Source organism: Sciurus carolinensis, unplaced genomic scaffold (genome assembly GCF_902686445.1).
Source record: "Sciurus carolinensis unplaced genomic scaffold, mSciCar1.2, whole genome shotgun sequence".
NCBI classification, from domain to species: Eukaryota; Metazoa; Chordata; class Mammalia; order Rodentia; family Sciuridae; genus Sciurus; species Sciurus carolinensis.
In genome coordinates this window covers 688-15,962 of record NW_025920453.1, presented here as the reverse complement: position 1 = coordinate 15,962, position 15,275 = coordinate 688, and the positions used below count along the sequence as shown (strand labels likewise).

Genomic DNA, 15,275 nt, shown 5'->3' with positions numbered 1-15,275 from the left:
CATCTAATATAAACTGAATGGATGAAATAGATTGCTGTGATTCAGTAGCTAAAAAATGTGGAGAAAGTGTTTACTGCCCATGAGATGTTTAACAAATTTTAACACATAGATATAAAAACCAAATGGTTAAAATAGAAAATGAAAAATATTTTTTGTGATGACATATAAGAGCCCCTTCTCTTTTCTTTTCTGGCCTTAACTCCAAAATTGTTTTTATATTTGTAATATTACACTCTATCCTTAAGTGTCCATTAAGTTAAAAGGAAAGAGTTTTAAAAATGATTCACGGATCCAAGATGGCGGACTAGAGGAGGACTGCATCCCCAGTCACTCCAGAACCCAGGAGTTAAGAAGGGGAGGCATTGAGAGACTCGGACCAAAATAGAGTCACGGGGTGAGTATCCCCCACTGGACGAAACTTGGCCTGGGCGCCAGGCACAGATAGGGGTGGCTTATCAGAGCAGGGCAGGGCAGCTAGAGTCTTCCCCAGGAAGCCTTCCACATTGTGGTGGTGGGCTCCCCCCACACGGCCAGCTGCACGGTGCAGGCCCCCAGTGAGAGCCTTTCCACACAGAGCCAGCTCCAAGCCCTGGAACCAGTAGGGGGCTAGGGGCAGCTTTCTTCAGAAGCACTGCATTATCAAGTTCCTCCAAGACTTCAGGCTACTGAAGGCTGGGAGGTGATACACTGGAAATCTACTGGGACACTATAAGCCAATAGAGGAAATCTGCAATATCTCAGATTCCCACTGACATCTGACCAATATGAGAAAACAAGGGAAGAAAATGTCCCAAAGAAACCTAGATATTACATCAATAAAACCCAATGACAGCAGAGCAGAAGTAATGTCAGAAAGGGAGTTCAGAATGTACATAATTAAAACATTCAGGGAAGCAAATGAGGAGATGAAAGAGCAAATGCAGGCACTGAAGGAGGAGATGAAAGAGCAAATGCAGTCATTAAATGATCACACCAATCAACAGATAAAAGACCAAATACGGGAAGCAAGAGATCATTTCAATAAAGAGTTAGAGATACTGGAAAAGAAACAAACTGAAATACTTGAAATGAAGGAAACAATAAACCAAGTTAAAAACTCCATAGAAAGCATTACCAATAGGATAGAACACCTGTAAGACAGAACCTCAGACATTGAAGACAAATTATGTAATCTTGAAAACAAAGTTGGCCAAACAGAGAAGATGGTAAGAAATCATGAACAGAATCTACAAAAATTATGGGATATTATGAAAAGGACAAATTTAAGAATTATTGGGAATGAGGAAGGCTTAGAGAAACAAACCAAAGGAATGAACAATCTATTTAATGAAATAATATCAGAAAATTTCCCAAATCTGAAGAATGAAATGGAAAACTAAGTACAAGAGGCTTATAGAACTCCAAATATACAAAATTACAACTTATATTCAGAGGGAAACCAATAAGAATATCAGCAGATTTTTCAATCCAGACCCTAAAAGCTAGAAGGGCCTGGAACAACATTTGCCAAGCCCTGAAAGAAAACGGATGCCAACCAAGAATCTTATACCCAGCAAAACTTACCTTCAAATTTCACAATGAAATAAGATCCTTCCATGATAAACAAAAACTAAAGGAATTTACAAAAAGAAAGCCAGCATTACAGAACATTCTCAGCAAAATATTCCATGAGGAGAGATGAAAAACAATGATGCAAATCAGCAACAGGAGGCGCTAGCCTAAAGGAATAGCCAAATAAAGGAGAAACCAAATCATGTCAAAAAACAAATATGAGTCAAATGACTGGGAATACAATTCATATTACAATAATAACCCTGAATGTTAATGGCCTGAACTCATCAATCAAAAGACATAGACTGGCAGATTGGATTAAAAAGAAAAATCCAACAATATGCTGCCTGCAAGAGACTCATCCCATAGAAAGAGATACCCATAGACTAAAGGTGAAAGGATGGGGAAAAACATACCATGCACACGGACACAGCAAAAAAGCTGGAGTATCCATCCTCATTTCAGATAATGTGGACTTCAAGCCAAAACTAGTCAGAATGGATAAAGAAGGACATTACATGCTGCTTAAGGGAAGCATAAATTAGCAAGACATAATAATCATAAATATCTATGCCCCAAACAGTGGATCATCCACGTACGTCAAACAAATCCTTCTCAATTCCAGAAATCAAATAGACCACAACACAATAATACTAGGCGATTTTAACACACCTCTCTCACCACTGGATAGAACGTCAAACAAAAATTGAATAAAGAAATCATAGATCTCAATAACACAATCAACAATTTAGACTTAATGAACATATATAGAATATACCATCCAACAAAGAACGAATACACTTTCTTCTCAGCAGCACATGGATCCTTCTCTAAAATAGACCATATTTTATGCCACAAAGCTACTTTTAGCAAATACAAGAAGATAGAGATGCTACCTGGTACTCTATCAGATCATAATGGATTGAAATTAGAAATAAATGACAGAATAAAAAACAGAAATTTCTCCAATACCTGAAGATTAAATAATACACTATTATATGATGAATGGATAACAGAAGACATCAGGAGGGAAATAAAAAAATTCTTAGAAGTAAACAAGAACAAAGACACATCATATCAAAATCTCTGGGACACTATGAAAGCAGTACTTAGAGGAAGATTTATTTCATGGGGCGCATTCAAAAAAAGAAGTAGAAATCAACAAATAAACAACTTAACACTACAGCTCAAAGCTCTAGAAAAAGAAGAGCAGACCAATATCAAAAGTAGTAGAAGACAGGAAATAGTTAAAATCAGAGCTGAAATCAACAAAATTGAAACAAAAGAAACAATTGGAAAAATTAACAAAATAAATAGTTGGTTCTTTGAAAAAATAAACAAAATTGATAAACCCATACCCACACTAACAAAGAGAAAGAGGGAGAAAACACAAATTACTAAAATTCAGAATGAACAAGGAAACATCACAACAGACATGAGTGAAATACAAAACATAATTAGAAGCTATTTTGAAAATCTATACTCCAACAAAACAGAAAACCTGGAAGACATCAACAAATTTCTAGAGACATATGAATTACCTAAACTGAACGAGGAGGACATACACAACTTAAATAAACCAATTTCAAGCAATGAAATAGAAGAGGTCATCAAAAGCCTACCAACAAAGAAAAGTCCGGGACCAGATGGGTTCTCAGCCGATTCCTACAAAACCTTTAAAGAAGAGCTCATTCCAATACTCCTCAAAGTATTCCATGATATAGAAGAGGAGGGAACCCTCCCAAACTCGTTCTATGAATCCAATATCACCCTGATACCTAAACCAGACAGAGACACATCGAGGAAAGAAAATTTCAGACCAATATCCTTAATGAACAACGACGCAAAAATTCTCAACAAAATCTTAGAAAGTCGCATACAAATATATATTAAAAAGACAGTGCACCACGATCAAGTGGGTTTTATCCCAGGGATGCAAGGTTGGTTCAACATTCGGAAATCAATAAATGTCATTCACCATATCAACAGACTTAAAGTTAGGAATCACATGATTATTTCAATAGATGCAGAAAAAGCATTCGATAAAATACAGCATCCCTTCATGCTCAAAACACTAGAAAAAATTGGGATAGTGGGAACATTCCTTAACATTATAAAGGCCATCTACGCTAAGCCCATGGCCAATATCATTCTAAATGGTGAAAAACTGAAAGCGTTTCCCCTAAAAACTGGAACAAGTCAGGGATGCCCTCTTTCACCACTTCTATTCAACATCGTCCTTGAGAGTCTAGCCAGAGCAATTAGACAAATCAAAGAAATTAAAGGGATAAGAATTGGAAAAGAAGAACTCAAACTATCCCTATTTGCTGGTAGTATGATGGCCATACTACCAAAAGTGCTATACAGATTCAATGCAATTCCAATTAAAATCCCAATGATGTTACAGAAATAGAGCAAGCAATTATGAAATTCATCTGGAAGAATAAAAAATCTAGAATACCTAAAGCAATCCTCAGTAGCAAGAACGAAGCAGGGGTTATTGCAATACCAGATCTTCAACTCTACTACAAAGCGATAGTTAACAAAATCGGCATGGTATTGGTACCAAAATAGACAGGTAGATCAATGGTACAGAACAGAGGACACGGACAGAAACCCAAATAAATACAATTTTCTCATACTAGACAAAGGGTCCAAAAATATGCAATGGAGAAGAGATAGCCTCTTCAACAAATGGTGCTGGGAAAACTGGAAAACCATATGCAACAGAATGAAATTAAACCCCTATCTCTCACCCTACACAAAACTCAACTCAAAATGGATCAAGGACCTCGGAATCAAACCAGAGACCCTGCATCCTATAGAAGAAAAAGTAGGTCCAAATCTTCAACTTGTTGGCTTAGGATCAGACTTCCTTAACAGGACTCCCATAGCACAGGAAATAAAACCAAGAATCAATAACTGCAATAGATTCAAACTAAAAAGCTTTCTCTCAGCGAAGGAAACTATCAGCAATGTTAAGAGAGAGCCTATAGAGTGGGAGAAAATCTTTGTCACCCATACTTCAGATAGAGCACTAATTACCAGATCTATAAAGAACTCAAAAAACTCTTCACCAAGAATACAAATAATCCAATCACAAATGGGCTAAGGAAATGAACAGACACTTCACAGAAGAAGATGTACAAGCAATCAACAGATATATGAAAAAATGTTCAACATCCCTAGTAATAAGGGAAATGCAAATCAAAACTACCCTAAGATTTCATCTCACCCCAATTAGAATGGCGATTATCAAGAACACAAGCAACAATAGGTGTTGGCGAGGATGTGGTGAAAAAGGAACACTCATATATTGCTGGTGGGGTTGCAAATTAGTGCAACCACTCTGGAAAGCAGTATGGAGATTCCTCAGAAAGCTTGGAATGGAAACGCCATTTGACCCAGCTATGCCTTGACTCCATGTACAAATAGAGAAACAACATGTACCCCATTTGTATACAATAATAATTAAAAAAAATGATTCACTAAGTTATTAAAAAAAACCACAGTTCTTATTTTCTTATAGAGTTGAACATTCACTAATCATAAAATTAGTGATCCCACTTCTAGCTATTTACTCAAGGAAATGAAAATTTTATAATGCTTTCACTGCTACAGAACAGCATAACATTATATATACCTATGTGCGAGTTAGAATTCATAGGACTTGATGACTAATCAATTGCAGGAATGAGATACAATAACTTATAAAACTAAGTTGTTTTTTTTGCATGTCATTTCCTGAGAGTTTAAATACTGGAAAAGAAAATATGCTGTTTTTAAGATTTGCTCCTTTTAATCTTTCATACCATGCCAAATTAACACCATTCTGTGCAGTAGATCCTTATTTCCTCCTGCCTAGCTAAAACATTGTACTATTTAATCAGCATCTGCCCTTTCCTCATTCACAACCTCCTCTAGCCCCTGCAAGCACATCTTGATGCAAAAGTCAATGTTCATGTTCAGCATTATGTATCATCAGGGAAATACAAATCAAAAGTGCTATAACAATACTACCTTATGTTTACTAGAATGACTGTTATCAAAAAGATGAGTCATAATAAGTGTTGATGAGAAAAAGAAAGCATAGTGCATTGTTGGTGGGAAATGTATATTAGTACAAATAAATGGAAATATGGCAGTTCCTCATAAACCTAAAATTAGAATTACCTTATGATCCAGCAATTCCATTTCTGGGTATATATCTAAAGGGTCTGAAATTAGTCTGACAGAGACATCTTCCCTCTTGTGTTCATTCATTGTAGCATTATTCACAATAGCTAAATGACCTAGGTGTCCATCAACTGATGAATGGATAAAGAAAATGTATTCCACAATTGTTTAATAAAATTTTCAGTCATGAATTCAACTTAAATAGCAGGAAAATGTATCTAATATACACTGATTTGTAAAATAATTTTCAGAGACAAATAAAGCTACTAAAACTGATTTCCTTAATATTTCTGATTAATAGATGAAGAAAAAACTGTAAATGAGAGCTTCTGTACAGCTTTATTTACAGATAAAAGGATAATAATAAGAATATAGTTCTATATATATATATACATATACATTTATGATGACCTTGATAGAAGCTGATTTATTTCTTTTACATTTATTTACACAGTTGGAAAAATTACCTTAGGCATAACTTTTGTTAAGATGACATCATTTGTATGATGGAGAAACAAAATCTGTATATAATTTTATGAAAAAAGAATGTGCTCTATTGCTTTGAAAGGAATTTGCCAAAATAATCAATTACTAATGTTATCTTCACATCTTTAATTATCTGTATGGGTTAAATGTCCCACTTTTTTGTATATTAGTTATATTTTGAGCAACCTAAGTTTTTTTTTTTTTTAATTTTATAATTGTAAAAGGTTAGGAATGGAAGAGATCCTAAAACTGAGGTGCAAACTCTGATTTACAGACAGGGTAGAAGAAAGATAATTTGCCTAGAACAGAGTTAGTCCCATCCTAGCACTCTAAACTTCCCACAGTTCAGTGTTTCTCCTGTGCAATCTTTTCAGTGAATTCACCTGGTCCTTGGTAACAGATTTCTGTTTCATATAGGAAAGGCTAACCACTGAGATTTCTAAACGAATTGATTGAGATGGAGAAATTTTCCTTTGGTGCATATAATAAATTCATGAAAATAAATGGCACTGTCATTGTTTCATTGGTCTTAAAATATTATGTAAATTACATTACTCAAAATAAAGCTATTTTATCAATATTTCATAATGCAAATATGTGAAATTGACTAAATTAAATAAAAAATTTATATTAGTAATTTTACATTGGCAACTTTGTTTTTGGCTTTTGGTATTCACATATGCACATACATTTGTGCATTTGTATGTGTTCTCTGTGTGTGTAAATACATATAAGCAGTAATTATCTTACAGAACTCTCTAAACAGCTTTAATATTTATTCATAAAATGAGTAACTATATATTGTGAAATCTAAAGACTTCTCTCCTCAATTAATATTTTAATACACAATTTATATCCCAATTGCCGTGACCTTTTGAATTTTGAATATTACTAATTCATACAAAAATTCAAAAGGTATTTGTATAAATGTCTCTGGATATGATTCCATACTAACAAAAAAGAAAAATAAAAAACATTTATTTCTCAATTACATAGAGTATACATTTTCTTATTGTGAACTATAAGTATTTGTTTTCATTGTATTTGCACTTAAATCTACATGAATACAAAATCATCATCATAATTTTTTCCTAGGAATCATAGAATGAATACATTTTAAACATCTTAAATATCTTGTACTCATAGTTTCTAATTTTAAAAATTAACTTAAAGGCTCAGCTAAGTACATAATATGAAAGAAAGACCAATTATAAAGTATTTTAATAAAAATATGTTCTTTTGATTTGAAAAAAATGTTTATGTAGTTGAATATACATTGTTTACTTTGATCATGACTATGCAACATATATCTATGCTATACTAAACCAATAATGCTAATCTGTGTCTTTAATTCAGAACCATACTAGTTTATGAAAATAAATGTCTATTCAAATTTTCTGCTACAATAGAAATATCTAAATGACTTGATTAAGCACAGAATGTATATTGTGAGAATTCATCTATGATAAAACACAAAAGTGATCAATTTTGGTATTTAATACTAAATTACAAATATTTCCAGCTAGTGGAATTGTATGTTGACAATATTTGAGAAAATGGTCAATAAACACATTCCCATGATAGTTAATTAATAGCTTTTGCTTTATTAATTAGTTTTATTAATGTGATATATTTTTAATTTAATAGATATAATAAAAATTAATTTTAAAAATTAATTGTGGAAATTAGTGAACTGACATATTATTCTTATATCTTTAATTTAAATGATCTACATTAATTTACTAATAGTTTATAATTTAAAAATAAAAAAAATCTATCCTTCATAAAGGGCATTAATATGCTATACCACATGGAACCATATTGAAGTACATTGTTACCAACATTCTGAACCTATCTAAAAAACTTGCATCATATTTTATGTTAATCAATCTACAATTATTTTAATAGATTTAAAAGAATAGAGTCAATAGATCTAATATATAGCCAATAAATATGTATTTATTTTTAAATTGATTTCTCAAGTAAATCTAATAAAGTTGTCTTCAGACTTTTCAAGAAATATATAAGCTGGAAGTTAGTGTATGTTTATGACTTTGCATTTTTGCAAGACATAGATTTGTTTTTTTACATTTTTGGTAAATTCACTAAGACCTGCAGATACTTGCCAAAATGGTCCATAAATCAGACCATTTTGGCCCACAATTTAATGATCTTGTTATTTAACCTTCCTTAGTGATCAGTTTCCTTAGTGGTCTAATCCTCTTCTACGTTACCCAGTTACAGGCCACAGTCTTTGATGGAGAACCCAAAACAGTCTGAAAACATACAGCTGTTTAGTATCAAGAATGAGGCTCTGAATCAAACATTACCCTATGTAAATTATGATTACACAAATGGTATGCCTTTACTCCATGTACAAACAGAGAAACAACATGTATCCCATTTGTTTACAATAAAAATAAATTTAAAAAAAAGAATGAGGTTCTAAAAAATAGGATGAGAAAACAGTAGATTGGATTGATAGGGAAGTACAGATAGTCTGTCCTAAAAGATGATCAGATAGTTTGAAGAAAAGCCAACAAACTCTGCTGTGGTGACTCTCAGATTTTGGCTCCAGGCTGTCAGTTTTAATGTCTTGTTCACGCTTGGGCAAACTGGAAACTACTTCAACTGTAAAACACATATTTTTTTTCCTGGTTTCAACTCTAACACAACTTTTAAAGACATAACATTTTCTAAAATACTTTTTGTTATGAAAGTCATGTAGGTTTCTTGTGAAAATATCTAAATGTTAGAGGAGGACAATGAAATATCTGTAATTCATCTAGTCCTAAATATTTGAATTTCTTTACACATATATTCATAATACATGTGCACACATGCATGTTTGTAAGTGCACACGTCTTAAATGGTTTCGTGAAAAATATAGCATATACATAGAAGAGCACACAAATCTTAATTGCACAGCTTTATGAATTCACATACTGAGCACACCTATCTATCTACTACTTATTCTAAAAAACAGAGATTAATCAGCATTCCAGAATCTTAGACTTTTGATTATAGTTGTGCTTATTCTACCTTCTTCCAGAAAGGACCCCCATCTTGACTTCTTTCACCATGTAGAGATTATACCTGTTTTTGAAATTTATACAATTAGAATTACATAGTTTGTACTCTTTCTTGTCTGGCTCCTTTCATTTAACCTTATGTTCATAAAACTTATCCAAATAATTACTTGAAGCAGTAATTTTTTCATTCTTAGTACTGTATATTATGACATTGCTTGCACAAAACCTAGTATATACACATCTATTATTGATAAAATTTTGGGTGGTTTCCAGATTTTATATGTATAATGCTGTTCTGACCATCATCTTATGTCTTTAAATACAATTTTTATTGAATTTTAAATATGTATAAATCATAAAGAATAGCAATATGAATTTTTAATGGATATGCCCAGGGACACACTAAATAAAGAAATAATCTATTACCAATACCAAATACTTCCCTGGTATGCCCAGTAATTTTTTAATAACTGCTAAACATTTTATAAAAAATAAATATAGAGATTTAGGATGAACTTAAGTTGCTAAGAAGAGGACTTTCTATGGCTTCTGTTAAAATCAAGGCGGTTCAGCTTAGTCTGTTCAGAGCTTGGATATCAGGTGTAAGTATCACTGAGGCCCCATCTAATCACCATGCACCATTATTCCCAGGGAAGAACTTCAGTGATCAACAGAAAATGTCAGATATTTACTAGTACCTCTCTTCTTGGTAGCAAGGAAATCCAGTTTTTTACCTTTCAGCCCATGAGTGCTACACATCCTCTTCAGATTCATTCACCCTTAGTTGCTTTCTCTATACTCAGTTTTTCAGTCTTGCTCTAGATCAGTTAGATTGGTAGGAATTGTGTCTGTATTTTTTAAACAAAAGGTGAACAAACCTCTTATGACTGTTTCACCTTCTTTTTCTCCTATATTTCATTTATATGTTATTAAATATTTTATACCATAGCATAATGAGCTTTTGACTTTTTAATCTAGGATTGTTCTCAGGCTTCTGTGATCTGCCCTACACTGTGGCAGAGAAAGGTAGAGGCCATGTACTGTACTCAGGATTTGATTAGAGAGCAGTTTCCAGCTTGAGCCACACATGAAAAAGTACCTTGATTGTGCCCAAGTCATTGATCCACATAATATTTTTTTGTTGCAGAAGATCAAAGTTTTACCTTCAAACTAGGTAGCACATACTAATGCTTACATTCCCATAAGCTGTGTGATAATAGAGGGATAATTCCATGACTAGGAAATAATAGGTACTTAAATTCTTGGTTTAGATATAAATCATGACAGTACCTAAGATAATATTTGGTGATTGTATTAGTATGCTTGAAAATATCTCCTTGTATACCATTTTACTTTATAAATGTCTTAAATTTTATTTTTAAACAAGGGGAAATATGTGATAAAAACCATAGGAATGGTACATTTCAGGGATAAAGAGCTACGTATGTATATACCAAAGCTTGCCACCCATAAAATGTGAACAAGATAAAGGTAAAATCTTTTCCTGAAAAGTAAGCCTCCAGGAAATACTTGACATTTTCAAGATGTTTGCCCTTTAATATCATCATTTGCTTTTTCCATCAGTTTTTGAGATGTTTCAAAACTTCAAGCTGTGGCTGCTGCTTCTTGTCTAGGAATAGGAATCACACTTTTCAAATAGAGAAATGCCAGGATGGCCACTTAACTCTATGCAAAATAAAAAGAGTTCCTCTCAGTTTCAATCATGTATTTTTTTTTCCTTTAAGCCTCAACTGCCACCGTAAATGTGGTAGTGACAGATGTCAATGACAATGCTCCAGTGTTTGATCCATATTTGCCTAGAAACTTGTCTGTGGTGGAGGAGGAAGTCAATGCCTTTGTGGGTCAAGTAAGGGTAATGGAATAATTATATATATCCTAAATGTGTTTCTAAAAAGTGCATAGTTTCTTACACTTTAATTTTGAAAAGAGATGTACCTAATGTAATCTGTTAAATTATTTTGCTGGATACTCTTTAAGATTTTTAAAAAATCTTATCCTGTACTTAGATTTAACTTATTAAGTGTGTAGATTGCATTTTATGATTGCTATGTAATTTAAGCATTGACTAATATAAGATTATTCTTAATTAATATATCTATTTTTTTGGACATAAGATATTTTTAGAAAACTGTGTAATTTGGCATACCATTAGGTTCATAAGTAAACATTCAAAACACAAAATACATAAATTTAGATGTGAATTTTTTTGACCTTTTAAGCTTATCTTTAGTATTGATTAAATGTCCTATATTTCATACATGTTCTTTGGCCAGCACTCTCAAGATTCATTTCTAGGCTGTTCTCCAGGAGATATAGTATAGATATGAAGGGTCCCTTGAGAATTTTATGTGTTGGAAATGTGATGTCCAATGTTGCAATGTTCAGAGGTGGAATGATTAGATTATGAGATCTGTAACCTCATGGGTGAATTGATCCATTGGATGGTTTAATTTGAATGGACTACTAGGTTGTAACTGTAGTTGTTGGGGTGTGACAGAAGGAGGCAAATCACTGGGGGTGTGACCTTGGCTTATATTGTCCATGGCCCATTTTCTTTGCCCTCTGTTTCCTGGATGGCATAGGCTAAGCAGCTTTCTTCCTCCATGCCGTTCCATCATGATGTTTTGCCTTACCTCATTCTCAGAGGAATGGAAACAGTTGACTATGAACTGAGCCTCTGAAGCCATGATTTCAAAATTTTCCCTTCCAAATTGTTCTTGTCAGGTGTTTTGTTCACAGTGATGAAAAGCTGACTAACATATCTCTTTCCTGTCTGGACTTAATTAGCAAACTTATCCAATTCTTTTGATGAATAATCTCATTTTTTTCATTAAGGTGCAGTCAGTCTTCCTTAGCTGGTTCCTGCTTGGAAATATCTGGAGGCCAGAGAAGAAAAATTTTGAAGAGGGAATGCATGTTTTAAATCAGGTACCTCAGATAAGACCTCCATATGATCTATAGGTAGCCGTCTTTGTATTATTACTATGACATACCTGTGGCCACCAAGTTTATAAATGGAAAAGATGTTTTATCTCACAGTTTTGGAGGTTCCAAGGTTAGGTAGCCCCATTCTATTGACTTCTTGTGAAGACAGCATATCATAAAGAGATTACATAGTGGAACAAACTGTATCTTGTGCCAGGAACAGAGAAAGATGAAGAGACTGAGGTTCTATAATTCCTATTAAGTGTAGGTCCCTCTACTACAACCTCTTTAAAGTTTTGCCACCTCCCAATAGTGCCACACTTGGGACTAATCCTTTATCATATGAACCTTTGGTGGGCATTTATCCAAACCATACAACTACTGGAGGAAAGAATTCTCCTCTGGAAAAAGTGAGGCACCTGGTTTTCTCAATTCTAGGTTTCAGGGTCCTGCTCCTTCCCTAATAATGCCCTACTTTTGAGCAGAAGACTTGCTGGTGCTTTGAAGTAAGTCTTTTCTATAATTAAGACCTGGTTTTATATCCGGGATTTCTCCAGTGACAAAAGAGGAATTTTCTTTAAACACAGTCATATAGATCTTGAGACTTTCTCCTGTCCTAAGATTTTGATTGTCTAGTTTGACCCTATATTCCTCACAATACAAAAACTAGTAACTCTGCAGTCACTATCATCATCATTATCAAATCCTGTAGAGCTCCCATAAAACATACATCCTCTTCCTTTTTACGTCACTCTAATTCACCGCAGGGGAGAATCTGAGTCATTGTGATATTACAGTCTCCTAGGGTTTCTTTTGGTTTCCTGGTACTGGAAGGATTCAACTCTACAGTTTGATATGAAGGATCTACTTCCCTTGCCATACCTCTGATGTCAAATGTCTTAGTGTGAATTTTTACAGAAGAAAAGAAATAAAAACTAGAGACAAAATAATCTTTTTAGAAATTCAGGTAGCACTAAAAGAGAAGTAAGGAAGATAGGCAAGTGAAGGAAAGGAGGCAGTACCCAATAAAGGGATTACCATTACACTATTTATTACTAGAAGAACTGAAGTTTAATCTCAAAGGGAAAACTCTAGGAAAAGGTACAAACTTGTGCATCAGAATTATTCATCCTGAATACTCATGGAAATGAAAAATTCATACACTAAATCATAAGAATCCATGGCTGCAGATGCTCAGGGTGGGTAGCAATTTTTAGGCCTTTCCTTTCTTCGTCACTAGTAAGTAGGCAAATACTGACATAATACTGATATAAGGAGGCAGATTCTGAGGCTCCACTGTAGATGCTAGCAGATGGAATTTGGTTAGAGCATACAGAATGTTCTGAGGATAGCATACAGCACTGAAAATCTCCACCGTACCAAACAAAGAAGGCAACAAATTCCTTTCTTGTTGCTGCCCACAGCTACAATCCTGCAGGAAGGAATCGGAGGTGGACTGGGAATGAACTACTTCTATTATCTTTTTCTGGGCTGCTTTCTTGATTGCTTACTTGTTCCCTAGTTTATAGAGGAAGAGAGGGTTACTTTTAGAGGAAGAGAGGCTTTGCTTAGAGGAAGAGATGCTATACTTTCAGAGAGGCTACGCTTTCAGAGGTGCTACTTCTCAGAGGTCAGCTGCTTCTTCTTAGAGGTGCGTCTTAGTGGTACATCCTACGTCCTATCAGAGGTGCTGCCTATCAGTGGTGCTTCCTATAGGTGCTTTCTTAGTCCTGCGTTCTGTGATCTTCTTCCAGGTGAAGAGAATGACCTATATACACTCAAGCAGCCAATCAGCTTAGGATTAAGTGGCAAGATTGGAGTATGCGCCATGGTACCAATCAAGAAAGAATGAGGAACATCTGTTGACCACTAGCGCAGAGGAGACATTCACACCGTGTTAAAACTAATTATGTGCCACTTCTTGGCCCAACACCAGCCGCCATCTTAGGACTACTTAAACATGTCTCTACGCTTTCCCTATTTTTTTTTTCTTTTTCTTTTTTTTGAACCCAGGGCTGCTTAACCACTGAGCAACATCCCCAGTGCTTTTATTATATTTTGTCCTGAGTCAGTGTCTTGTTAAATTGCTTAGGGCCTTGCTAAATTGCTGAGGCTGGCTTTGAACTCGCAATTCTCCTACCTCAGCCTCCCCAACTGCTGGAATTACAGGCCTACGCCAACAAGTCCAGTCCTAAGGTGATAAATTATTTACTTGAGACATATGTAGAAAACAGAGAAATGCTGAAATTTGCTCACAAAGGGTGAATACTGGTAAGAGTGATGTTGGGAGGGTTGAGAACTCTCAAGGCAAAGGTAATTATATATGTAAAAGCAAAGAGAAATGAGAGCATACTGCATCACAAGATGTGTCATATCACAAACATTTCCCTACACCACATTATAGAAGATGTTGGGGTACCCAGTATGACAATATCAGATTTATTTGTTACAAAGATTATTTTTGAATAGCTTATAATGGGAGATTCTAAATTTCAAAAAGGGCAATAAAAGGCAATTGTAAAAGTCCAGGCATATGATACCTGAACTAATCTTAATGGTAATTAAATTACTTGTAGTTTTTATTCTGCAATGCCACATGGTTAAAACAAATTCTTTTGTTGTATATATCTATCAACTACTAAGATAAACAGGTATTGAAATAATTTATGAAAATCCACTGTTCATTTCCTTAATTTATATGCAATTGAAGTAAAACCCATATGGAATATACAATTAAAATACATATGTAAACATCAATAAAATTATTATTTCTAGTTAATTTTCATTTTTCTTGTTTCTGCCACTTTTCCTGGTAATTCATTGTTCCAGAAAATTTACAGCATTAACCTTTCTCCTTGTCTTCTTGTTTTTAAATTTGATGAGAAATATTATCTATTTTATTGTATTTTGAAAATTGAAATATGAATGTAAGCACTTATAATTTGATACAGTGTAGTTGTCCTGTTCTTCAGGCAATAACATGTTTTCGTAAAACTAAAATGATTTCAGAAGTGCAAAGGAAGAGGAAAATATGCAAAGCAGACTGTGTCCAACTGATTCTGCAGTTTTGGAGATGTTGTAATG

General features: G+C 34.0%; 1 protein-coding gene across 1 annotated transcript in view; it reads left to right on the top strand.

Moving 5' to 3' along the window:
- LOC124975746 (protocadherin-15-like) overlaps positions 1-12,194 on the top strand; it is a gene marked incomplete at both ends in the record, with an annotated part of 92,155 nt that extends 79,961 nt beyond the window's left edge. The window contains 2 exons of the mRNA XM_047538314.1: positions 10,991-11,118; positions 12,102-12,194. Coding sequence (XP_047394270.1) covers positions 10,991-11,118; positions 12,102-12,194 — 221 coding nt within the window. The remainder of the gene's footprint in view (positions 1-10,990; positions 11,119-12,101) is intronic.
- Between the last annotated feature and the right edge of the window lie 3,081 nt (positions 12,195-15,275).